Source organism: Pristiophorus japonicus, chromosome 10, assembly GCF_044704955.1.
Source record: "Pristiophorus japonicus isolate sPriJap1 chromosome 10, sPriJap1.hap1, whole genome shotgun sequence".
Taxonomy (NCBI): Eukaryota; Metazoa; Chordata; class Chondrichthyes; family Pristiophoridae; genus Pristiophorus; species Pristiophorus japonicus.
The window spans coordinates 129,320,876-129,347,705 of record NC_091986.1 but is presented as its reverse complement, the minus strand read 5'-3'; the positions used below and the strand labels follow the sequence as shown (position 1 = coordinate 129,347,705).

The window sequence follows — 26,830 nt, the reverse complement described above, 5'->3', positions numbered from 1 at the left end:
GATCACTCCAAAAGGGCCTACCATTCTGACAGTATGCTGAATGCGGGAGTTATTCTTATATAATTGTCCCTTAAAGGAGGACTGTTAAAGACTTTTTAAGGGAAGGCAGGTGACAAATGCAAGTAATGTGGAGAATTATGAGGTAACCCATTCTGAGGCAAAACAAGGCATGTAAGTATGTGCTCAATGGAAAGAAGCTGAAGGGTTCAAATACATAATTCGCTGAAATTGCGGACAGATAAAGCAATAAAAAGGCAAATAAGATTTTTGGATTTATAAATAGGGGCATAAAGCACAACAGCAAAGGGTTTATGATATATTTGTACAAGTGACAGTTAGAGTACTGTGTGCAGTTTTTGGTGTCCCATTATAGAGATGACATTGAAGCCATAGAAAGTATACAAGATAGAATCACCAGGATGATACCAGGGATGAAAAGCATGAGATACTGAGAATATTTCCACTGGAGCAGAAAAGGCAAAGAGAAGACTTAATGGAAGTTTTAAAAGTTAAATCCATTTAACTTGAGGTGGGAATCGGTTGGAGGGGGGGCGGGTGCCAAGGTGAGTAGCAAACTCTCCTGAACTCGGCAGCATGAAGCCAGGGCGATTTTAACTTCCGAGCATCTGCTTTAGTTGCTCACCCAAATCCGGTAGTAGCTGGCTGGTGGGTGGGAGTGCAATGTCGGGTGACACAGGGCCAGGATCGCAGGAAGGGTCTGTGGTACTCGGGTAAATTACGGAGGAGGTTGCAGGAGGGTCTCACAATTGGAAAGGAGGGGACGTCTAAACTTTCCTTGTGAAACCCAAAGGAGCACTCCCCTTCCTGGCCCCACAATGAAAGTAAAAAATGTTTATTTAGAAACCTATCTCTTTGGTCCTCTTCAGGCCCCGACTCTTCTTCCTGCTAGCTTCACCTGGCGGGAAAGTTACTAAAACTACCTTGCTCAGGCCACTGGTTTAAATAGCTGTTGAGCCCGATGATGTCATTGCCACCTACTCAGAAGAGCAGGTTAAAATTGAACGTTGCGGGATGGGAGTGTGATGTCAGCGGGTAAGTCTCCTGGATAATTTTAATTACCTTCCAAAAGGTCCTTTTCACTGGTTAGTGATACAGTGATCAAGGATCATCAATTTAAAATTGTTACTATGAGAATGAGGAATGAAGTTGGAGCAGTTTCTTTACACAGAGAATTGTTAGAGCATGGAATGCTGTGCCACAGGGAGTAGTTGAGACACAGACATAGAATTATAGAAACATAGAAAATAGGTGCAGGAGTAGGCCATTCAGCCCTTCTAGCCTGCACCGCCATTCAATGAGTTCATGGCTGAGCATGCAACTTCAGTACCCCATTCCTGCTTTCTCGCCATACCTCTTGATCCCCCTAATAGTAAGGAATACATCTAACTCCTTTTTGAATATATTTAATGAATTAGCCTCAACAACTTTCTGTGGTAGAGAATTTCACAGGTTCACCATTCTCTGGGTGAAGAAGTTTCTCCTCATCTCGGTCCTAAATGGCTTACCCCTTATCCTTAGACTGTGACCCCTGGTTCTGGACTTCCCCAACATTGGGAACATTCTTCCTGCATCTAACCTGTCTAAACCCATCAGAATTTTAAACATTTCTATGAGATCCCCTCTCATTCTTCTGAACTCCAGTGAATACAAACCCAGTTGATCCAGTCTTTCTTGATATGTCAGTCCCGCCATCCCGGGAATCAGTCTGGTGAACCTTCGCTGCACTCCCTCAATAGCAAGAATGTCCTTCCTCAAGTTAGGAGACCAAAACTGTACACAATACTCCAGGTGTGGCCTCACCAAGGCCCTGTACAACTGTAGTAACACCTCCCTGCCCCTGTACTCAAATCCCCTCGCTATGAAGGCCAACATGCCATTTGCCTTCTTAACCGCCTGCTGTACCTGCATGCCAACCTTCAATGACTGATGTACCATGACACCCAGGTCTCGTTGCACCTCCCCTTTTCCTAATCTGTCACCATTCAGATAATAGTCTGTCTCTCTGTTTTTACAACCAAAGTGGATAACCTCACATTTATCCATATTATACTTCATCTGCCATGCATTTGCCCACTCACCTAACCTATCCAAGTCACTCTGCAGCCTCATAGCATCTTCCTCGCAGCTCACACTGCCACCCAACTTAGTGTCATCTGCAAATTTGGAGATACTACATTTAATCCCCTCGTCTAAATCATTACACATTACAATTGCATCTTTTACAGGAACCGAGGATAAATATTTGAGGGACCTAGTAGCCGAAGGCACGATGGCCAATGATGGGGCAAAGGTGGAGGGGATGCACAAGAGGGCTGAGCTAAAGGAACAGAGAGTATGAAGCAGGTGGTTGTAGGGCTTGGAGGAGGTTAACAGATGGGAAGCGGTGTGGCCATGAAAGGACTTAACGACAAGGACAAAAATGTTTAAGTTTGAGGTATTGGAAGCCAATGCAGGTCAGTAATGATGAAACTGATGGGTGAATGGGACTTGGTGCCAGGTAGGAAGTGAGCAGCAGTGCTCTGGATGAACTGGAGTTTATGGAGGATGGTGGCTGGAGAATGGAGAACGGGAAGTCGGTAGACAGCATTGGAGTAATTAAGTCTGGAAGTAATGAAGGCACGTATGAGGGTTTCAGTGAAAAATTTGTTGGAGACAAGTGACATGATTTGTGATTAAAAAAAAAAGACTTGCATTTATATAGTGTCTTTCATGATCACCGGACATCCCAAAGCGCTTTAAAATCAATTAAGTACCTTTTTGAAGTGCAGTCAATGTTGTAATGTAAGAATTGTGGCAGCCAATTTGTGCACAGCAAGCTCCCACAAACTGCAATGACCAGATAATCTGTTTTAGTGTTGTTGATCTTCTGGAAAGGTAAACGAGAAGAAGAACGCTGCCTCCATGGGGTAGGCTTCACCATAAAAAATGAGCTAGTTAGCTGTCTCAGAAACTCCCCTTGCAGAATAAACGAAAGCCTCATCACCGTTCGGCTCACCTTAGCCCGGAACCAGTGCGCTACAGTCATCAGTGCGTACGCCCCAATGCTGGAAGCTACAGTCGAGACCAAAGAGGAATTCTACACCAGCCTTGAACAATCCCTGTCTCGAGTCCCAATGGGCGACAAATTGATCCTCCTTGGCGACTTTAATGCCAGAGTTGTGAAGGACACAGACCTTTGGGGAGGTGTGATTGGCAGAAAGTGGGTATGGAAATCCAACTCCAACGGTACCCTCCTCCTGACAAAATGCTTAGAACATGGCCTTGTCATAACCAACACCTTGTTCTGTTAGAGAGACAAGTAGAAGGCTTCATGGCAACACCCTCAATCCAAGCACTGGCATCTGCTAGACTACGTCATCGTCCAAGCGAGGGACTGCAAGGATGTGCGCATCACCTGCGCCATGACAGGAGCTGATGACTGCTGGATGGACCACCACCTAATCTGCTCTGTTATCTCCATCAATGTAGCCGCAAAACAGCAGCGGCATCAGAAACAATGCCGCAGGAAAATCAACGCTGGAGCACTCAAAGATCCTGCTAGAGCCAGTGCCTCATTACCAACCTGACGACTCCCAGTGATCCAGAGACACAGAGTGTCCACAGCGCCTGGTCTGCCCTCAAGGCCTCCATAATTAGCACCTGTGAAGAGACGCTCGGTCACTCGACCAGGAAACACCAAGACTGGTTCGACGAGAATGACCAGGAGATCCAGGAGTTAATAAGCCGCAAACGCAAAGCATTCTTGAACTGGAAACAGCAACATAACTCGAGAGCAAGAAAGCAGCTCTACAGACATCTGAAGACCAATGTCCAACAAAAAACTCGTGACCTAAAGAAAAAATGGTGGGTGGAGAAAGCATAGGAGATCCAGAAACTAGCCAACAACCACAACGTGCGTGGATTCTTTAACGCAGTCAAGACCACCTATGGCCAAGCACCCAAGGTCCTACCCCACTGCGGGCCAAGAACGGAGAGGTAGTCATCAAGGACAGAGAGGCAGTCAGTGCCCGCTAAAAGGTGCACTTCGAAGATCTCCTTAACCGAGACTGTGTCTTCGACTTGAGTGTCCTCGACTCCATCCCGCAGCATGCTACCCACCACCACCTCAGCACAACCGCAGTCCGGTATGAGGTTGAAAAGGTCTTCCGACAACTGAAGAACAACAAGGCCTTAGGAGCAGATGGAATCCCCGCCAAAGCACTAAAACATAGTCGAGAAGCACTACTGGCGCGAATACATGAACTCATTTCTCTTATTTGGAAGGAGGAGAGTATGCCAGAGGATCTCAGAGACACAATAATCGTGACCATATTCAAGAAAGGGGACAAGTCCAATTGCCGTAATTACAGAGGAGTTTCCCTGCTGTCTGCCACAGGGAAAGTCATCGCAAGAATCTTCCTCAATCGCCTTCTCCCTGTGGCTGAAGAGCTACTCCCAGAGTCGCAATGCGGATTCCACCCACTAAGGGGCACATGAACATGCTCTTCACCGTGCGCCAAATTCAAGAGAAATGCAGAGAACAACACCAACCTCTGTACATGGCCTTCTTTGACCTCACAAAAGCCTTCGACATTGTCAACTGTGAGGGATTATGGAGTGTCCTCTTCAAATTCGTCTGCCCTCAAAGGTTTGTCACCATTCTCCACCTGCTTCACAATGACGTGCATCCCGACCAACGGATCCACCACTGACCCAATTCACGTCCGGACCGGGGTCAAGCTCTTCTCAATCTTCCTTGCTACAATGCTCCATCTCACCCTCAGTAAGCTCCGCGCTGGAGTGGAGCTAATCTACAGAACAAACAGAATTGTTCAACCTCTGTCGCTTCCCGTCCAGATCCAAGGTCATCCCATCCTCTGTCATTGAATTACAGTATGTAGACGACGCTTGCGTCTGTGCACACTCGGTGGTCGAACTCCATCGTCAGCACCTTCACCGAAGCGTACGAGAGCATGGGCCTTACACTAATCATCCGTAAGACAAAGGTCCTCTACCAACCTGTCCCCACCACATAGTACTGCCCCCCAATTATCAAAATCCACAACAAGGCCTTGGACAACGTGGACCATTTTCCATACCTCAGGAGCCTACTGTCAACAAAGGCAGACGTCGATGACGCAGTCCAACAACACCTTCCGTGTGCCAGCTCAGCTAAGGGTCATCTGAAGACCAGGACCTCAAACCCGGCACCAAGCTCATGGTCTACAGAGCAGTAGTGATACCCGCTCTCCTATATGCTTCAGAGACATGGACTATGTACAGCAGGCATCTCAAAGCACTGGAGAAGTACCACCAACGCTGCCTCCGCAAGATCCTGCAAATCGATTGGCAGGATAGGCACACAAATATCAGTGTTCTCGCTCAAGCCAACATCCCCAGCATCGGCATTGACCACGGCTCGATCAGCTCCGATGGCCAGGCCACATCGTCTGCATGTCCCATACAAGACTCCCAATACAACCGCTATTCTCAGAGCTCTGATACGGCAAGTGAGCACCAAGTGGGCAAATGAAACGCTTCAAGGACACCCTCAAAGCCTCCTTGATAAAATGCAACATCCCCACTGATACCTGGGAATCCCTGGCCCAAGACCGCTCAAAGTGGAGGAGAAGCAGCCAGGAAGGTGCTGTACACCTCGAGTCTCTTCGCCTGGAGCAAGCGGAGGCCAAGCGGAAGGAGCGCATGATAACACAAACACCCCACCCACCCGTCACTTCAACCAATGTCCCTTCAATCACCGTCTGCCCCACCTGTGACAGAGACTGTAGGTCCAGCATCGGACTCATCAGTCACCTGAGAAATCATTTTTAGCGTGGAAGCAAGTCATTCTCGACTCTGAGGACTGCCTAAGAAGAAATATTGGCCAGGACATCTGAGGATAACTACCCTGTTCTTCTTCGAAATAGTGCCAGGGAACATTTTACATCCACCTGAGAGCAGACGGGGCCTCGGTTTAACGTCTCATCCGAAAGATGGCACCTCCGACAGTTCAGCACTCCCCCAGTACTGCGCTAGAGTGTCAGCCAAGTTTTTTGTGTTCAAGTTTCTGGAGTGGGACCTGAACCCACATTCGTCTGACTCAGAGGCGAGGGTGCTACCAACTAAGCCATAGCTAACACTTATAGTGACGATATGTGGGTAAATTTTCAGTTTCACTACCTGGGTGGTAATCTGAAATTGTTGAATGAAAACTGGGTGGTTTCTATTACAGCTGGTAATCCGCTCTACTAGATTACTGGCCTGGCAGTGAAGATGAAAATCTACTCCACGGGATTGGAAAATCAGCCTGCGGTCAAGTAAAAAATTGAGATGGCAAACAGTCAGGTTCAGCCTGAGACAGTAGCTAGGGAAGGAAATGGAGTTAGTGGCAAGGGTGCAGAGCTCCATGAAGCTGTAAGTCACAATCTTTGTATAATGTTCTTAAACATGCACCTGTATTACTGTGCTCAGAATCAAAAGTGAGAGAGAGCTGCTTAACAGGCTATAAACTACAAAAGTGTATCAGGATGAAGTTAGACAAGGGTGAAGTATGCTCAATCCAAAATCTCCTCCAATTCATGGCAGCTTAGGAAACTCTCTAGTGTCTAAGAAAAGCCTTATGGGAGCTTGGTAGCATCCAGCACCTTTTTGGCCATACATTTGACACCTGTTTGTCACAAAAGATGACTAGATTGAACAAATTCTCCTATCACTCCAGCAATTTCAATTTAGTGATTTTAAGGATTATCTTCCAGTGGCAATGGATTATTAATTAATTCACAAGATTTTCTTTTAAGTTTTCTAATATCAGTAATTAATCAGCCAGCTGTGTTGCTAAATTATGGAAAATCCCCACCTGGTTGGTGGCAGGCGGAAGTTGCTGCATTCCTATATCTTCTTGCACTGCTGATGTCGCCTGCGAGGATGGAGCATTAGACTCTGAGAGAAGTTTGCTTTGGTTTGCTGAGAAAGAAATTAGACACCAGGTTTAGAAACATAGAAACATAGAAAATAGGTGCAGGAGTAGGCCATTCGGCCCTTCGAGCCTGCACCACCATTCAATAAGATCATGGCTGATCATTCACCTCAGTACCCCTTTTCCAGCTTTCTCTCCATACCCCTTGATCCCTTTAGCCGTAAGGGCCATATCTAACTCACCCTTGAATATATCCAATGAACCGGCATCAACAACTCTCTGCGGTAGAGAATTCCACAGGTTAACAACTCTGAGTGAAGAAGTTTCTCCTCATCTCAGTCCTAAATGGCTTACCTCTTATCCTTAGACTGTGTCCTCTGGTTCTGGACTTCCCCAACATTCTTCCTGCATCTAACCTGTCCAGTCCCGTCAGAATTTTATATGTTTCTATGAGATCCCCTCTCATCCTTCTAAACTCCAGTGAATACAGGCCCAGTCGATCCAATCTCTCCTCATATGTCAGTCCTGCCATCCTGGGAATCGGTCTGGTGAATCTTCGTTGCACTTCCTCAATAGCAAGAACATCCTTCCTCAGATTAGGAGACCAAAACTGAACACAATATTCCAGGTGAGGCCTCACCAAGGCCCTGTACAACTGCAGTAAGACCTCCCTGCTCCTATACTCAAATCCCCAGCTATGAAAGCCAACATACCATTTGTCTTCTTCACCGCCTGCTGTACCTGCATGCCAACTTTCAATGACTGATGTACCATGACACCCAGTTCTCGTTGCACCTCCCCTTTTCCTAATCTGCCACCATTCAAATAATATCCTGCCTTCGTGTTTTTGCCCCCAAAATGGATAACCTCACATTTATCCACATTATACTGCATCTGCCATGCATTTGCCCACTCACCTAACCTGTCCAAGTCACCCTGCAGTCTTTTAGCGTCCTCACAGCTCACGCCGCCACCCAGCTTAGTGTCATCTGGAAACTTGGAGATATTACACTCAATTCTCTCATCCAAATCATTGATATATATTGTAAATAGCTGGGGTCCCAGCACTGAGCCCTGCGGCTTCCCACTAGTCACTGCCTGCCATTCTGAAAAGGACCTGTTTATCCCGACTCTCTGATTCCTGTCTGCCAACCAGTTCTCTATCCCCATCAGTACATTACCCCCAATACTATGTGCTTTAATTTTGCACACCAATCTCTTGTGTGGGAAGTTGTCAAAAGCCTTTTGAAAGTCCAAATACACCACATCCACTGGTTCTCCCTTGTCCACTTTACTAGTTACATCTTCAAAAAATTCTAGAAGATTTGTCAAGCATGATTTCCCTTTCATTAAATCCATGCTGACTTGGACCGATCCCGTCACTGCTTTCCAAATGCACTGCTATGGTCACAAAACACAGCCACAATTTCTAACTAAGTAGAACTAGATTAATGTTTTGATTATAGATATGAAATAATTAATAGAAAAATCAATATCAGAAAAATATCAAAATCACCTATTTGAAGCATATTATAAATTTTTGATTACAGATTTCTACTGGTATAGAAAAATCAATGTAGCAAAATGGAAAAATTACCCCGTAAGGTTCCAAAAGTAACAGTGAAAAAAACACCTACATGCAGATTCTGACACTGAGGTACAAGATGATTTGTGTGAGCTCTGAGATGATGAAGTAGTTGATGGGCTGCCAGTGAGCACTTCAAATGTTTTAACGTATTGTTGGGCATCAAGTCTTGAGTTATGTCCCTATAGAGAATAAGAACAGTAGAATATATCACAGGTGTGAGAAAATTATTGTTTCACTATGCCACCAGCAATGGTAGTTGCGATTGTTTTGAAAATATTCACAAATAATATTAAATAGACTTAATATTGGCATTAATAAAGAGATACAGAATATTTCACAATAACAAGTATTTAAAGCAGATTACCAAAATTGTGAAGTGTTTCATATTTCTTATTACCTTAAGCGTTGAAGAACCAATAACCTCTGCAGAGGTATCATTCAAACTGATATCTTGTCGACGCTGTGCTCGAACCTCTGCATAGCTGTAGTGATTTTAGGGGGAAAGATCAGTACAATGAAAATCTGATGAAAACAAAAGTGAATGCAGCTGAAATATAAATACATCTTCTAGAATATTTTGTAACTGTTGTACAAATCATAACTTATCCCAGCAAATCAATGATAATTAGTTTATAATGAATCACCAAATTTCCTCTGATCTCTTTGTGTTAGCAATATTGTGAACATAGTGAGAAGATTTCCTATGTTCAGTATTTCTAGAAAATTCATAAAAAAATGTTCTGAAATAATGGTGCAGAAATTGCAGTCGGAGGCTTCTATACGACCCCCCAAAAATCTATGAATGTACCTGGCCGTCCGGGACATTTGGAAACTTGTAGAGGCCCACGTATCCCAGACCTTGTAAAAGGCCCTGCAAGATCTGGGTTTCCACCTGTGCTGCGCATGTGCGAAAACCCAGAACTTGCGATCTGTCAAGTTTTGCCTTGACACCTGCCTCCAGACGCAAATTCCGGCCCAATATCTAATCAGCAAAAATGTCTATTTTGTTTATGATGTTGCTAACACATAACAACTGGAGGAAATCTTTCCCCATAATTATTGCACCTTCCAAACAATTCATTTTTTTTCACTGACTCAATCAGTACTTTCGTTGGCGCAGTGTGGGCTATTTGCAAGCTCCCACAAAGGGCCTGCTTTCACCAGCGTCAGGGCTAATATAAATCTTAAATTAAAAACTTAAAAATAAGTCTGTATTTGGACTTCCATAAGGCATTTAACAAGGTGCCACATAAAAGGTTACTGCACAAGATAAAAGTTCACGGGGTTGGGGGGTAATACATTAGCATGGATAGAGGATTGGCTAACTAACAGAAAACAGAATCAGGATAAATGGTTCATTCTCTGGTTGGCAACCAGTAACTAGTGGGGCACCGTAGGGATCAGTGCTGGGACCCCAACTATTTACAATCTCTATTAACGACTTGGAAGAAGGGAGTGAGTGTAACGTAGCCAAGTTTGCTGATGATACAAAGATGGGAGGAAAAGCAATGTGTGAGGAGGACACAAAAAATCTGCAAAAGGACATAGACAGGCTAAGTGAGTGGGCAAAAATTTGGCAGATGGAGTATAATGTTGGAAAGTGTGAGGTCATGCACTTTGGCAGAAAAAAATCAAAGAGCAAGTTATTATTTAAATGGAGAAAGATTGCAAAGTGCTGCAGTACAGCAGTACCTGGGGGTACTTGTGCATGAAACACAAAAGGATAGTATACAGGTACAGCAAGTGATTAGGAAGGTCAATGGAATCTTGGTCTTTATTGCAAAGGGAATGGAGTATAAAAGCAGGGAAGTCTTGCTACAGCTATACAAGGTATTGGTGAGGCCACACCTGGAATACTGCATGCAGTTTTGGTTTCCATATTTACGAAAGGATATACTTGCTTTGGAGGCAGTTCAGATAAGGTTCACTCAGTTGATTCCGGAGATGAGGGGGTTGACTTATGAGGAAAGGTTGAGTAGGTTGGGCCTCTACTCATTGGCATTCAGAAGAATGAGAGGTGATCTTATCGAAACGTATAAGATTATGAGGGGGCTTGACAAGGTGGATGCAGAGAGGATGTTTCCACTGATGGGGGAGACTAGAACTATAGGGCATGACCTTAGAATAAGGGGTTGCCCATTTAAAACTGAGATGAGGAGAAATGTCTTCTCTCAGAGGGTTGTAAATCTGTGGAATTCGCTGCCTCAGAGAGCTGTGGAAGCTGGGACACTGAATAAATTTAAGACAGAAATATACATTTTCTTAAATGATAAGGGGATAAGGGGTTATGGCGAGTGGGCAGGGAAGTGGAGCTGAGTCCATGATCAGATCAGTCATGGTTTTATTGAATGGTGGAACAGGCTCGAGGGGCCATATGGCCTACTCCTGTTCCTATTTCTTATGTTCTTATGTAAAAATCATGCACAAACATTTAACATTTGTTTATGTAAATTTTGGCCCGGATTAAAATGCTTAAAATTATTTTTCAAAAAATTAAATGTTTATTTTTAAATTTTTAACAGTGACTACACTCTGAAAGTACTTCATTGGCTGTAAAGCGCTTTGAAACGTCGGTGGTTGTGAAAGGTGCTATATAAATCCAAGTTTTTCTTTTTCTTTTATTGTAAATGCATTTTTGAAGGGGCTTTTAATTAAATTTGAAAATACAAACATTTATTTTTATTCCAGTTGTATGAATTATTTAATTATCTGGGGATTCCTCATACACTTATGGAGTTTCCATTCGTAAATGAAAGCCCCATAAGCATTTTAGGAATCCTCCTTTCTGAATGGAGGACCTGGCCCACGTGAGCCCAGGGACGCAATTGAATCGCGTGCACCCCTGGGATCTGTGGGCCTTTACGCAAATGTATGCCTGCAAGCCCAGGACCCGAAGTCTCCGAAGCTCCGACAGACTGAAGGTAAGTGCGGATTTTTTTTTTATCGGGTCGGATGTAATCCCGAGGCACACCTCTGCATGCAAACTCCGGCCCAATGCCTAACCAAAATAGATATTTTTGCTGATTATGATGTTGCTAACACATATCAACCAGAGGAAATCTTTCCCCATAATTATTGCACCTTCCAAACAATTCTTTTTTTGCATACCTCACTAATGTGTGTGTGCATACAATAAACTCTGGCTTGGAGTTCCACTGATGATAGGTAATGTAGTTGCGGGTTTGGAGCCAGATCCACTGTTGTCCTTTAGTTAGGAACCGATAACAGCATGACTTTCCTTTACCAAACTGCATCACTGTGGAAAGCAAAAAGCATCTCTCTCAAATCTTTTAGAACATATTCTTATTATGCACAGATTCATCAACTTTCCTTTAAAACAGATATATTTTTATGATATAACTCAAAATTCTAAGTAAGTCTAGGGAGAGTACTTTTTTTTCAAATTGTTTCTTTGTTTCATATTGAAAGAGATATAAATGTAGAAAATCTTGAATTCTTTTTTTATCAAACTATAATTTCCTAACCTGCGCAGAGACCTGCCAGATTGTGTCTCCCTTGCTAAAACATTATTTTTAATATCGTAAGCACGGCAGGTTTCATTCCCTAAAGGACATTAGTGAACCAGTTGTGTTTTTACAACAATCCGAGAACTTTGTCATCACTTAAAAAAATTATACCAGCTTTTTATTTCTAGATTTTTTTTAAACTGAATTCAAATTTTGAATCTGCTATGTTGGCATTTAAAGTCATGTTCTCTGGATTATTAATCCAAGCCTCTGTATTACTAGTCCAGTAACACAATCAGTACACTATATCACCATCAAGGACTAATCCAAAGCAGCTCCACTAAAAGCAATGGTAGCCATAACTTTGGAGTGGCTGAGAGCTGATCCAAAGTTGCTCAATCTGTAAAAACAATGCTACTGAGAAAATACTCTGCATCATCAGCTAGTGGTGTACTTTCCCAGAGTCCAGTGGCTTTGGATTAACTCTGCATTGGCTCTCAGGCTAATCTTAAATTGAGGCCCGTATTGCTTTCAGTGGAGGTAGTTGGTGATATTACTGGAGTAGCCTAGCAGCAAAGGAGATCCAAACTGGTAGTTGCTGTAGTGAAAAAAATGCCAGTTGTGATATTTATAATTATTGCATATATTTTGCTTCAATAAAGACCGTGGAAGTACTTTGAACAAAAAGTGTTTCGCTGTGATTTTCCTTTCCTTTTAACAAAGCAAACTTCACATCATGATTAAATCAGTTGACTTAAGTACCACTACAGTATAGTATGTATTATTAAATGGTATTATTAAATTTGAATTGAGAAGTGCAGAAAATAATAAATCATATGCTTCTTCTATTAATTTACAAAGTCAATTTCTGTATGATAAGTTTAGTGTTCCTAACTTAGTATGTAAGTATGTGCCATAGACTAACAACATTGTTTAGGTAGTGTAGATCGGGAGTAAAAGTAATGAACTCTGATTAGCTGCAGTTAACTTGACTGAGGTGAAGTCAGTGTGGAATGCTTACACATGGCAAGAGAAAAACTTGCTCAAATAATGTTTAAAACAGTAAACAACGTTGCACTCTCATCAGGGAGCTCTACTCAAAGGAAGCTTGGGTTGGCGATCAAGCCATAACACTGTAGCAATAGTTCTTCAAACCGCACTCCCTTTTAGTGTGGTTCCCCACTGCAAGCACCGGATCGATGAAATTAGCCTGCAGCTCTGATCATTTGCAATTTAGAACACAAGATTCATTCTGGCATTGGAAGTTTCAAATCATTCTATAAATTTTACTCTAATCTATTAATGAGGCATATTTACATATGATTACATAGGATATACGACACAGAAACAGGCCATTCGGCCTAACCAGTCCATGCCAGCATTTATGCTCCACTCGAGCCTCCTCCCAACTTTTCTCATATAAATCTATCAGCATAACCCTCTATTACCTTCTCCCTCATATGCTTGTCTAACCTCCACTTAAATGCATCCATACTATTCGCTTCAACCACTCCCTGTGGTAACGAGTTCTTCTGAATTCGCTATTGGATTTCTTGGTGACTATCTTATATTGATGGCCTCTAGTTATGCTGTTCCCCACAAGTGGAAACATTCTCTCTGTATCCACTATATCAAAACCTTAATTATGTGGTACCTTATCGAAGGCCTTTTGAAAATCTAGATAAATTACATCTATTGCATTACCATTGTCCACTCACTCTGTTACCTCTTCAAAAATTCAATGAAGTTGGCCAAGCAAAACTTTCCCTTTTGAAATCCATGCTGACTATTCATTATTATATTATTGGTTTCTAGATGTTCTTCTATTTTCTCCTTTAGTAGGGATTCCATTATTGTTCCTACCACCGATGTTAAGCTGACTGGTCTATATTTCCCTGGGTATATTCTATTTCCCTTAAATATAGTTATTACATTAGTTATCCACCTGCCCTTTGGCATTACACCTTTTTCTAATGAATTTTTACATTTTTGTAGTAAGGCCTCTGCTATCTCTTCCCTAGCTTCTTTTAAAATGCGTGGATGCAATCCATCCGGACATGGAGTTTTATCCTCTTTGAGTTTGATTAGTTTATTTAATATATCCCCTCTTTTTATTTTAAATATACTTATCTCTACTAATTTCATCATCCAATGTTCTATCTCTCTGGTAAATACTGAAACAAAATAATGATTTAATATTTCTGTCATCTATTTAAAAGAATTCTCTTTTCCTTTTTTAGATATGAAAAAGCTACTTTATTTTTCTGCTCCTGATTCCAAGTCCAGCGCTAATAGACTAATCCCAAATATCTCTTAAAAATGTTATTCTCACTTTTTTCCGTATGATACATACATTGTTGATGGCACCTTGCTAGCTGCTCCAGATCATCTACGTGGTAATAATCATAACCCGAAGTACCCAGGACTTCAAAAGGCAAATAACCTATGATCGATGGAGCCCTGTAGTTAGAAAGAGGATTTGATTACAAAATGTAAGCAGCACTTAGTTGCCGTTGCCAGCATGTTTAGACAGAAAGCACAAATGCCTGGAAATGCAGTAAACAAAGTTAGGGGGAGAAATTTCCCAGTGCCCCGTTTGGGGGCGCTAAGCTAGTTAGGGTGGGACTTGCTGTGCACGGTGCGGAAGTCCCGCCTTGGTTGCGAAATTGGGGTTACTGCCCCTCACAGGAAGTGGAGCGCAATGTCGTGCGCTACACTTGCTGTTGGGGCAGTATCCGGGGTGCTACACGGGCAGGATCGGCAGCACTAAGCGGCATCTCCACGCAGCGCTGACGCATTTCAACCCCCCTCCCCTTCCGTTAAAGGGGAGGACCACTGAGCACTCTGCAGGGCCTCTGATGGCCTCCACTGGGCCACCAGGGCAGTGTGGTGCCATGGCTGCAGCCCAGCACCAAGACGGAGTGCCGGACTACACGATAGCGGCCCGGACCACATCACGGAGTACCAAGACGGGCCGACCTGTGAGTCGACCAAAACAACAAAATGGCAGCTTGCGGCGCAGCACACCTCCCCTTTGAATTTCTCTCCCCGAGCAGAGGTTCGCGACCCGTGAGGCTGGCGCTGACACTGCTCGTGGCAGTCTCGCGGGGCATTGGCCAATTTTCGCCATGAGGTGGAAAGGGGTCGCTGCACACGCCGATTATGTTACCGCTGGTAACGCGGCAGCCTAGTGCACTATCGGCAGGGTGCGGCACTACTGTGTTCGCACTTCTGCTAACTCCCGCGCAACAGGTTTGTGCCCCGTTAGCGCCCCCCTGGGTGGCACACAACAGGGAATTTTGCTCCCTTAATTTCTTGAACCAGACTTCCACACAACACATCTGATCACGAGACAAATAGAACTGGGACTTGGTAGCAATTTCCATTACATCGGGACAACCATTAGGAATTTTCATGAGGCTTGCATGTAGGTAGACTAACCAATGTTATAAAAAAAGTTCTACAACCCTTCTGTGAACATTTTCATGTAGCAGAGTACATAAAGCCTTTCTTTATTTAAGCCTCTACCTACTTAAAAAGTTTTGCAAAATCACAACTAACTGCAATTAAACTGAAATTTTAATTTTTTTTGTATATTACATGACATACAAGTAGGATGTGCCTGGAATTATCTGTGATATGTTTTATGAATTTTAATTTTGGTGGCTTTTGAACGCATTTAAACACTTGAAGAAATAGTACTCAGATGCCAATGGATGAAACATAAATTCCCAACAGCTTAATGTGTGGTGCTGTATACACTGGACAGTGCTCTGGAAGTTAGCATTATCTGGGAATGTATTTCACAGGCAGAAGTGGTGGCTGCACTCTACTCCTCATAATGATGCAGCCTCTTTCAATTGGTACAGAATGCAGAGGTGCAGCATTACAGCTTTATTCCTAGCAAAAATACAGAGGTCTATCTTAGATGTCAACAAACACATACTCGAACCATGCTTTCTGAAAGCCTGACTATATCTCTCAATAGATACTTGAGTGGAGTAGGCTATTCTCATTCAGTCCTCCAGTCTTCGTGTCTTTGGTCTGTACAGAGTTCAGGTGCACAAAAACGGTTTTCGTAGCAGCCTGCTAAATCTTGGCGATAACCTTCCATTATTGGGCAGATCGGATTTCCTGCAGCCTGAAGTTATCAATAGGGACAAGTGGGTCAAGCTTCTTGAGGTTTCTACTCTTTTGCTGGCTTTCAAGGCATCTTCACCAAACTTCGCCTCAGCATAATTAAGGTGGCACACCATTTCAGTGAGCTGAACTCTTATGTGAAGAAGCCTTGATATTATTCTAGAGTTTGTAGATCATAGAGCAGAGGCAGATTGGCAAGATCATGCATAATCTTTCTGAGATTATTGACTTGGACTTCTAAGTGCTAAAGATAACATAATTTGCTTCCCCATTATCCAGTGCTGTCTACAATTGCTTCTGATTTGGTCACTATGAGGAATTAACCACTGTAGAGAGTGGCATTATCAAAATAAATCGCATTGACAACATCCACAAAGTCACTGATGAAGATAAGAAATAGAGACCAAGTTTCCTGGCAATCCTTTTGCTAGATATTGCAATAATATAACAAATGCTAATTTAATGTTACATAAGAAAGTTATGCACTTAGTTCAACAATCTGTCTGATCCAACACAAAAGGGGGGTGAGTGCAATTTACAAAGTACACACTGCCACATAACATAAAACTGAAGGTACACTACCGCCAATTTCCAATATGCGCTGCTAATAGATGAGATTTCCTCCCAATAGTGTGTGATCGGAAATTCTCCCCAAACATGTCAGCCTTGGCTCAGTGGAACTCCTCTTTCCTCTGAATCAGACCCACCTACTAGTGGAAACAGTTTCTCCCTATTTACTCTTTGAAAACTCCTCGTAATTTTGAGCACCTCTGGTGAATCTCCTTTTAACCTGCTCTGCTGTAAGAAAAACAATCCCAGCTTCTCTAGTCTCTCCACATTACTGAAGTGCCTCATCTCTGGTAGCATTCTGGTAAATTTCCTCTGCACCCTCTCCAAGGCCTTGACATCCTTCCTAAGGTGCACTGCCCAGAATTGGACACAATACTCCAGCTGAGGCCTAACCATTAATTCATAAAGATTTAGCACAACTTCCTTGATTTTGTGCTCCATGCCTCTATTTATAAAGCCAAGGATCTTGTATGCTTTTTTAACAGCCTTATCAATTTGTCCTGCAACCTTCAAAGATTTGTGTACATAAACCCCCAGGTCTCTCTGTTCCTGCACCCCTTTAAAATTGTCCCACATGATAACAATATTGGAATTAATATTTGGTTTAGGTATTCAGCAAAATGTAAACTTACAAAGGAAATAAAATTTCCTGTGCAATGAAATTTACAGTGTTACTTTTCCTTCCAGGAATACAACACAAACAATTCCAGAACTACTTCTTATGCCAGTAGCAGGTTGGCAATTATGAAACTGGTTAGTTCTACATTTATTACAAAATAAATTCTCACTAACCTGTGGTCTAAAAATAAAAATTTCCACTCCAAGCTATGCCTAGAAGTAAATTCTTCTGAAGGCTCTTCAATTATGCACATCTCCTGTGTTGAAATAAAATATTGTAAACATAGTTAAAAGTGGCAGAATTTTACATAGAACAGTTTTTAATTCTGCATTTCAGAGATACGTCAATCCCTGAACTTACATATTTAATGACTATGTTTCAAAATATATTCTTTTTTTAATTTTCAGAATAAAGCTAGAAAGTAGACAATTGACAAAACAAAGATGAATATCATTGCATAGTGTTGTATGCCTTGCTCTATTGCTTAGATGTACAAGAATAGAGCCTTCATTTGCTTAGCTTTCCTCCACATAGAGTAATAAAATCATAGAATGATACAGCACAGGAGGCCATTTGGCCCATTGTGCCTGTGCTGGCTCTTTGATAGAGCTATCCAATTAATCCCACTCTTCCCTCAGAGCCCTGTAAATGTTATTGCTTCAAGTATTTATTCAATTAATTTTGAATGTTACTATTGAATCTGCTTCCACCACCTTTTCAGGCAGTACATTCCAGGTTACAATTACTCGTTGTATAAAAAAAAATCCTCATGTCACCTCTGGTTCTTTCATGCTTTTGTCACCTCAAGACTTGATTATTCCAATACTCTCCTCACTGGCTTCCCCTTTTCCATCCTCCATAAATTCCAATTGACCCAAAACCTGTGTCCTGTCCTGCACTATGACCCATTCACCAATCAGCCCTATCCTCACGGACCTAAACTGGCTCTCTACCCCTCAAGCCTTAAATTTAAAATCCTCATACTGCTCTTCAAAAACCTCCATGGCTGCACTCCACTTTATCTCTGCACCCTTCTCCAGACTTACTTCCCTTTCTTCTCTCTATCGGTCTTGCAGATCTGGCCATCTGTTCATTCCTCCTCTCTTTGTCCCCCATCAGTGCCATCAGAGCTTTCAGCTACCTGCTTTCTGGAAATCCTTCTATTTCCCTCTGCACACTCATGTCTTTTCGAACATAGTCTACCTCCCTGATCACCTCTCCACCGCTTTGTCCTTTAAAAACCTTTTAACCCATGTCTTCCATCATCCCATCTAAGCCCTTCCCAGTTCAGTGTATGGTTCCTCTTCTATTACTCTGTAAACCATGGGATGTTTTATACATTAAAGGTACTATATAAATTCAAATTGATATTAATAAGCATCAATAATTCCTAATAGTCATAAATATGGTTCAAATTAAAATTCAGAATTAGTTCCCCAGTACTTGTATATCACAAATTCACCCCCCCAAAAATTCAAAAACATTAAAAAACTAAGGATGCTTAAAAAAAACCTCCTAGAAATTTGTTGACAAAACACGTAAAACAGACATCTAAGTGTCCAATATGGCGGGCGGCATATGCGCGCATATTCCGCCTTGGAAGTGTACCACCTGTCATATTGGTAAAGGCTGAGGTATAGGCGTCCAGGGCAGTCCTGAGTACAGTTTTCGGCCTCCGCTCAGCCGCCTCCCGATTGCCTCCCACTCCTTCCTGAAATTTAAATCCACTTTGCCGGTGAGCTGCCTGGGGACGTGCATCAGATGCCCGCAGTTTGTTGGTCTAATTTAAATGAGGCTCGAGGCCCAATATCAAATATGTCTCTGGCCTATCAATTCCAGTGCAGGGAACAATCCCTGGGACACCGGCAGGCCGGTGTTATCCAATTTCACTGCCCATATGCACTCACCTTTATAAACTGAGGTGTTGCTAGACGGACGGTTGCTACAAAACACATCTGTTCATCTACTGCTGTTTGAAATGTCCTTTGAACAGCACGTTCAAAACCATTACAGGAGGAGCGAAGCACTAAAATTTAAAAAAATAAAAAGAACATTTCTATCTATGGGTTATACCAGAATGTAATAAATTGTTTGTTAATATAAACTTTTTCATGGTCTTAACTATGAATCAGTAAATGGTTTACGTGCATCAAAATATATGCATCTCTACAGCACTCTGACTGGGTAGTTTTATCAGGATTCCAATATTTTTAAAGTGGTCTGTGCAGCTGGTAAATTTTTGCAAGAAAGTTAGACTAAAACAAATGACCTGTCAATTGTTACGTAACCACGAGGCCGATTTTTGTTTTGGGTGCACACACGCATGATAATGTAACAAACATCCATCTGACTTACATCCATAGTATACATTTGGCAATAAATGAAACAGTTCTTCATTAAAAGTGCTTTATCATTATCTCACCAATGCCAGATGGGTTTGTTCTTTAATCCCTTTCCTTATAGAACTTAGAATATTTTTGATCTCTTTAGATGTGTGAATTGTGTGGAACAGAATTTGATATGTGGTTATGTTAAAAGTTATTTTTTAGTACACAGAACTGATCTGAACAATTGGTCACATAACCTGATATATTATTTAAAATTTATGTGCAGTTTCATAAACAAAGCTTTTCTGCATTGTGGTATTGGCTGGCACGTCCTCTCTATTTAATGAATAATACAAACTCGTGTTTCAGCCAAAGCAAGTAAAAAGAAATTACATTTTGATCCAGGTAATGTGATGAAATGCAGTTCTTTTTGAAGCAATTACATGATAAAAATGCATTTGTATACTTCAAAGGAAATAGGGAATTAATATGTGAGAAAAGGCTAGCCTTAAGAATTAATCTCCTGCTTTATAAAATCATTACATGCCCACTTCTAATGTCAGTATTCCCTCTGTATGCTTGGTTTTCAAAAGAATACTTCAAAAACTCTGCCACTGATGCTGACCTATTTGGAACATGTCCAAATATTTTTGAAAATCTGTTCTCAGCAGCCATAGTTTTCTGTACAGGCCAGTAAAACAGGCAGACTCTTTATTTGGCACAAAACTGCGTTGGCAAATTGTTTTTCCAGGTAATGCTAATAAATGTTCTTCATGAATAAAGTCTATCTACATAAACAATTATTTACCAAAGTACACCCACATTGCAGTCTGCTATGTTGATATAGTCATTTGTAGGCAAATGTTAATGAATAAACATGTGCATTCAAACACAATGTCTTACTATACAAATGCATGTCAATATTGAAAAGCATAAACCTGCAAACAGAAACAGTATGCTGGACCAAGAATGGCAGAGTGCACATCCACACCTGTGAACGGCCACACAGTCCTTTCCAGAGGGAGGGGAAATTGGAAGAAGAGTCAGCTCTCAACTACATCCCAGTGGCCAATCTAGGAGGAACATTGGTGGAAGCCCAGGGGCTAAATGCCAGTCCATCCTCTTCGATGTAGGTTCTTGGAAGCAGGAGCTCATTTGAAAGGGAATGTGGCACTCACAAGTGTCTCTGTAGGTAAGTGCACTATAGAATTGGCTACTGAGCCATTGGGGCCAGGAAGTTCCGAGAATTGATCCCTATTTTTTATTGAATTAGCAGGTTTCAGGGCAGAAGTGGAGGCACCATAAAAGGCTTTGATGTTCCTTGGGCTATGGGGGTGGAAAATAAAGGAACAAAGACCCCTATTCTTGATCACTATCTGGTGCCACCCTGCTGGAAAAATAAGCATGTGTTGATGTCAGGTGAGGGCAGAATTGAGCATGACAGTGATGCCTCCTGGAGTGAATAGCCAGTTGGCACTCAGAGTCTGGGCTGATACATGAAGAAAGAGCACTTGGACAAAGTACCAGAGCACCCATGGAACCATACCCAGCATGAATTATTACCTACAGGAGGGAAAGAAGGAAACTAGAAAGAAGTAAAATAGGGATAGAGTCAAAATTAAAATATTTTAAAGTTCTTAACCATAAAATAAAACTACAATTGTGTAATCATCATTTTGGTCTTAGGTACAAGTACTGTAAGGAAAGACTCTACGGTAACTGAACTTACTTTTGCTATGTGGATCATGGAACTTTCTGGTAATTAAATTCTGACACTTTAGAGTAATTTGTCTGACCTCCCCCACCTCCTGCAAACTGTCTGACCCCACCCCCATGCGATCTGACCGACCCCCTCCCGATCACTTACCCCTCACTGATACCCAAGCCCGGCTGTGGCCTGGAGCTGACGGCCTACCTGCCTGAGAGCCAGCCTTCAATCTGGCTGGCCGTGTCTGGGAAAAATATATATATTTAAAATCAGGTCCTGCCATTAAATTCGTACATTGAACCTTCCACAATCTCTACACGCACCCTTCCTGTCTACCTGTTATTATTGGGGCCAAAATTTGCATCAAGAGGCATTAATGCTCGCTTTTTAATGCAGAATCTGATATTCTATGCTGATTTCAGTCAAGATTTTCATTTTCATTTTGATGGTATTCCTATGTGCTACAAGTACAAGCAATATCCAAGACTAGATCTTGCACTGTAGAAAATAACCTTCAAAAAGAAACAGCCCTAAAGTTTTCTCTAGTAAAATGTCTTGCCTAATTACTTTTATTTTGCTTGAAATCAAACACTAGATTTTCCACAGCTGTTTTTTTAAAAGCTACTTTTTGATGATCCATGTATTTTTTGCAAATATAGTTGATTAAAGATTTTGGGGGGGGGGGGGCAATTTTAACCTAAAAAAAAATGGGTGGGTTTGGCGTGTGGGGTAATTAAATTGTTAAAAATAAGATTCCTGGCCTGAACCCGCCTCCAAACTGCCCACTTCCGGTTTTAACGGAGGAGGGCAGGAAGCAGGACAGGGACGGGCAGCCAACCTGCTCCCACGAGACGGGATGTCAATTTAAATATTATAATAAAGCTGGAAGTATCTTTTTTAACCCCCATTTTGTTTTTAACTGCATATGGACAGGTTTTACTCCTTGTGGTCAGCTGTGGGCTCAGTTGGTAGCACCCTTGCCTCTGAGTCAGAAGGTTGTGGGTTCATGTTCCATTCTAAAGACTTGAGCACATAATCTAGCTGACACACCACTGCAATACTGAGGGAGTGCTGCACTGTTGGAGGTGCCGTCTTTCGGTTGAGACATTAAACTGAGGCCCTGTTTTCCCTCTCAGGTGGCTGTAAAAGATCCCATGGTACTATTTTGAAGAAGAGCAGGGAAGATATCGCTGGTGTCCTGGCCAATATTTATCTCTCAATCAACAGGGCTGAAATTCAGGGTCCGTATAAGGCCCGTTACCACCATTTTGTGGCAGCCATGTGGTGGAATCGAGTGGCCGCCGCGTTGCAGTCCATTAGCCGCTCCGACCCAAATTCAACTCGGGGATTTTTTGGTCTAATCTCATTTCCGCCCGTTGCTGCCGACCACCACAAGCACATCATCAAAGCGTGCACTGCCACTATCCTGCAACTCCACTGAAATCCACCCCAAATTTAGTTGTAAAAATCCACGAGCTGCTGCACGGTGCCCCCGACAGCTTTTTCTGTCGGTGCACCTTCTCCTGTCTGTGTGCGACATGTCAATGCAGCGGCCCTTCAAGGGGAGGGCCCACTGTCGCGGCCGCCATGTTGTTATTTTTGCCGGCCGACTACCCGATTGGCTGGTAAGATAGTGCCCACGGGTTTGGCCGGGCTGCCAACAGGTAGCCTGGCATCCATTGTGGGTGCCAGACTGCTGGCCCGGCCGAAACACTCCCTGGTGGCCCAGTGGACCGATGTTTCTGAATGCCGAATGCTTTCCCCTTTAAGTGAAGGGGAGAGCATGATGATGCAAACGGGCTGTGACATCATCTCCGTCTTGCCGCTGATAAGAGCGGCGGAGACTCGGTCCCACCCCAACTTCCACCCCTCACCAGGACTTACCGCCGCACTTCCGCCCTCACTATAACTGACTTCTGTTCCAACGTGAAAAAAAGTTTAACGTTAAGAAAATCGCTCGGAAGGCCGCCTCATCGCACCCGGCGGTAAAAAAACGTAAAAAATCGTGGGTGCGCCAGCTTTCTGACATGTCTGAATTTCGGCCCCAACATCTCTAAAACAGATTATCTAGTCATTATCATATTGCTGTTTGTGGGAGCATGCTGTACGCAAAGTGGCTGCCAAGTTTCCTACATTACAACAATGACTACACTCCAAAAGTGCTTCATTGGCTGTAAAGTGCTTTGGGACGTCCGGTGATTGTGAATGGCGTTATATAAAAATACAAGTCTTTCTTTAAAATCCAGTCCTTTATCACCAATTAACTTGACTGACAAAGCCTTTATGGTTTCTTTCAGTGCAACTTGTGACATGTAGTTGCACGCATTTGAATTTTCTGTCTATTAATAGAGCAAAATCTAGCCCAATAAGACCTTCTTGATTCTTAAGTTAATTTTTCTTTGTAATTCCTACATGCCATAAGAACTAATGTAATAATACAAAATTATTTCAAATATTTTGCACTTCCGGCATCCAATTTTTTAAGGAAAAAAATATTTTGAAGTCTGCTAATATAAACTTTAATGAATTCCTCCTATGTTTATGATCAACGTTCTCTGCACTTTACTTGGTTTGTCAGTCTGTCTACATTTAGCTTAAATGTCACTCTTTTACCAAGAAACCTGACGCATTTACCACCATGTTAAATTTAATTATGATCATTCCAATAATTCCCAGAATAGGACATTCGCAAAATAAATTATTTGGCTCAATGATTTAGTTATTGCAAATTAATCCTTTCTTCTATCAGCCCCACCTTTTAAACAATCTACTTTTTGTGTTCTTGTGCAAAATACAATTTGTGTGTTTTACAAACTAATATTTAAGCTTTTATCCTCATATATAATAGACTACAACTAAATCCCAGCACTTACCACTGTCATAAGACTGAAAATTTCCTACAAATCTTAGATATTCATAGGTAGGAGGTTCCTTTGGATCCAATGTCCCTCGTAGCAGATGACAAGAAAACTCAAAGCAGTTCTCAGCTTTAAATAAAAAATGTTTATTGTTACTTAAATGCAAGTTATATAAATGCAAGTTCTTTCTTTCTAATATATAAACCTAGGGTCTGAAATTACTGTTGGGGAGCCAGGGCACAATATGGGCAGTTCAACTTCAAGGGGCTGCAATTTGAGGCAGATCTGGATTCACCAGGTTTCCACCCCATGTATCATGCAGCCTAAATTCCGTCCAGTTGGGGAAGTTGGAGGGGCGAGGGGTGTGAGGTTGAGTCTACTGACCACCTTCCCGAATTCCATTCACAGCTTTGGGGTCATTTCTAGGGGAGATCCAGTTCACCTCAGGAATTCTGTCCTTAGAATAAAAGCTCCAGTGTCCCTTCAGGGAATAGGGCAACATTTTTTAAGTGATCTTTGGATTTTGTCACCACTCATTAGAGTGGCAGGCTGCTTTTGGGATTTTCTAGCCAGCAGTTAGAATGTCTTTTCTAACAATTTAAAAACCCCTTCCTTTGAGTATTTGAGTCAGGTCCACATCCTTGATTACAGGCATCTTGGAATCTCACTCATGGTGGTACCGTGTGGTTGCTGTACTCAGAAGGTAAGCTGGGGCCAACTGCAGATGTGCCCAGCAACAGCAAGCTAGAGTCTCAGGAGACAGGAAATAAATTTGAAGGACAAAAAAATCAGCAGTTATTTACAGCCCCACTAATAGCCAGTTATAGTGCAAAACTGGAAAATTCTGAGATATGGGTGCATGATGTTGGGGAATATCTGAAAAAAATAGGGTTAGAGTAAAAAGAACTGCAAATCTGTAATCAAGGATGTCTTTTAATCACTGCAATAAATAACTGGCAAAGCAACACTCCTTTATTGCCAAACTGAAGTGTTAACCTAGATTATGTGCTCAAGTCTTTGGAGTGGGCCTTGAACCCAAAATCTGGCTCAGTGCTACTATTGGGTCAAGGTTGACACTTAGGAGAAAAGCAGTCAACAGATCTCCAAGCCTGAAAATCCAATAGGTGGTTAAGAAAAAAACTTAGCCACTTATCTGGTTAATCCCTCTTCACCTTGCTAGCTATTCCTTTCAAACAGCTGCCACCTGAGAGGGGTGTCACTAAAAATTGACATCCCTGGGTATGCTAGCACAATAAATTGAGGCTGGAGGGCCAGGAACACACCATTGTAGGTATAGGCACAAGTTCACCCCCTGGTGGAAGATCTGGAAATCCCAGGGGGTGGAGAACAGACCTAATGGGTCTCTGCTGCCCTTTTCCTCTCTCCAACACTTGGGAAATGAGTATTCTCCGAGCACTAGGGAAAGCAGTATCAGGGCCTATAGATCTCCAGTTTCTCCTCCTGTGCCCTTAGTCACTTTCAGTGCTCCCAGGGTTCCATAATATAGGTTCCCTCCATTCATCATTTACCACATTCATCAGTTTCTACATATATTCCCATGACTCTCAATTCTATTTCTTTGCGGTCATCATCAACTCTAAGTCTATTGTTAATCTATCTTGTAATTAAAAAAAATCAAGTGCTGGCTAAGAGAGATTTTCTTCAGCTCGATGTCAACAAAACTGAAGCCATTATCTGTGGCTTCTGCCAGCAACAACATGATTTTGCCCCCGCCCCACCCAGGCACTTTGTTATCAGTTCAACCTGAATTGGTGGTATCCAACTTTGGCACCTTGCTTGACCCTGGAGCTGAGATTTTTACTCCACACCCAGTTATTGCCAATAAATATTATTTCATCTCTGGAATAATTATATTTCTATTTCTCTTCTACTGCTACTGTAACCTTAATTGCTATCTTCATGCCATAAGGAGGCTCTTCTCACATCCAGTCTTCACAAACTCCAGATGATCCAGAACTCTGCTGTCCTCTACTGCGAAATCCTGCACACCCAGCACCCTAATCTTTGGCAAACTGCAATGGATACCTGTGCCACAATAAATGGATTTCAATATCCTCATTTTCAAATCTCTGTACAATCTTCCCCATCCTATTTCAGTGATGTTCTCCAGCTATGTGTCCTGCACCCTTCGCTTCTCTGTTTCTGTATTATTGTTCATTCCATTTCCTCCACTCCACTATCAGAGGACAATCTTTTAATCACTCAGTTACCACACCGCTGATTTCTGGAAATCACTTCACCTTATTACCTCCCTTTATGCTTTCAAAAGTGACCTAAATATCCATCTTTTCAACAGTGCCTTTACTCTCCCCCTCAAATTCCTTATTTCTCCTGCTTCCGTCTTCAGCTTGGGAAGGTTTAATTTATGGAGTACTATACAAATGTAAGTCATTGTTGAAGGGATTAACGACTAAAATAATGGGTTATATAATCCTTTATGTACAAAGGAACTCACAGTTTAAATAGTCTGGCAAAATAGAGTCTGTCACTAATGTATGAGAGGACAGTAGTTTATATATTTCCCCATGCTCCTGTTCTGGGAGGAAGTTTAATAAATTTTGATCGATAACATCAGACTAGAAGAAAGAGAAGAAAACACATAGTCAGTTTTGGTAC

At 42.2% G+C, this 26,830-nt stretch overlaps 1 protein-coding gene across 1 annotated transcript in view; it reads right to left on the bottom strand.

Annotated features, from left to right (window-relative positions):
- Nucleotides 1-26,830, bottom strand: part of LOC139274793 (neuronal PAS domain-containing protein 2-like) — a 238,266-nt gene that overhangs the window by 59,556 nt on the left and 151,880 nt on the right. The window contains exons 7-15 of the mRNA XM_070891488.1: nucleotides 26,670-26,790; nucleotides 24,209-24,322; nucleotides 19,208-19,326; nucleotides 17,474-17,556; nucleotides 14,325-14,431; nucleotides 11,613-11,760; nucleotides 8,902-8,986; nucleotides 8,554-8,683; nucleotides 6,857-6,963 (exon numbers count right to left, since the gene is read on the bottom strand). Of these exons, the coding sequence (XP_070747589.1) occupies nucleotides 6,857-6,963; nucleotides 8,554-8,683; nucleotides 8,902-8,986; nucleotides 11,613-11,760; nucleotides 14,325-14,431; nucleotides 17,474-17,556; nucleotides 19,208-19,326; nucleotides 24,209-24,322; nucleotides 26,670-26,790 (1,014 nt within the window). The remainder of the gene's footprint in view (nucleotides 1-6,856; nucleotides 6,964-8,553; nucleotides 8,684-8,901; nucleotides 8,987-11,612; nucleotides 11,761-14,324; nucleotides 14,432-17,473; nucleotides 17,557-19,207; nucleotides 19,327-24,208; nucleotides 24,323-26,669; nucleotides 26,791-26,830) is intronic.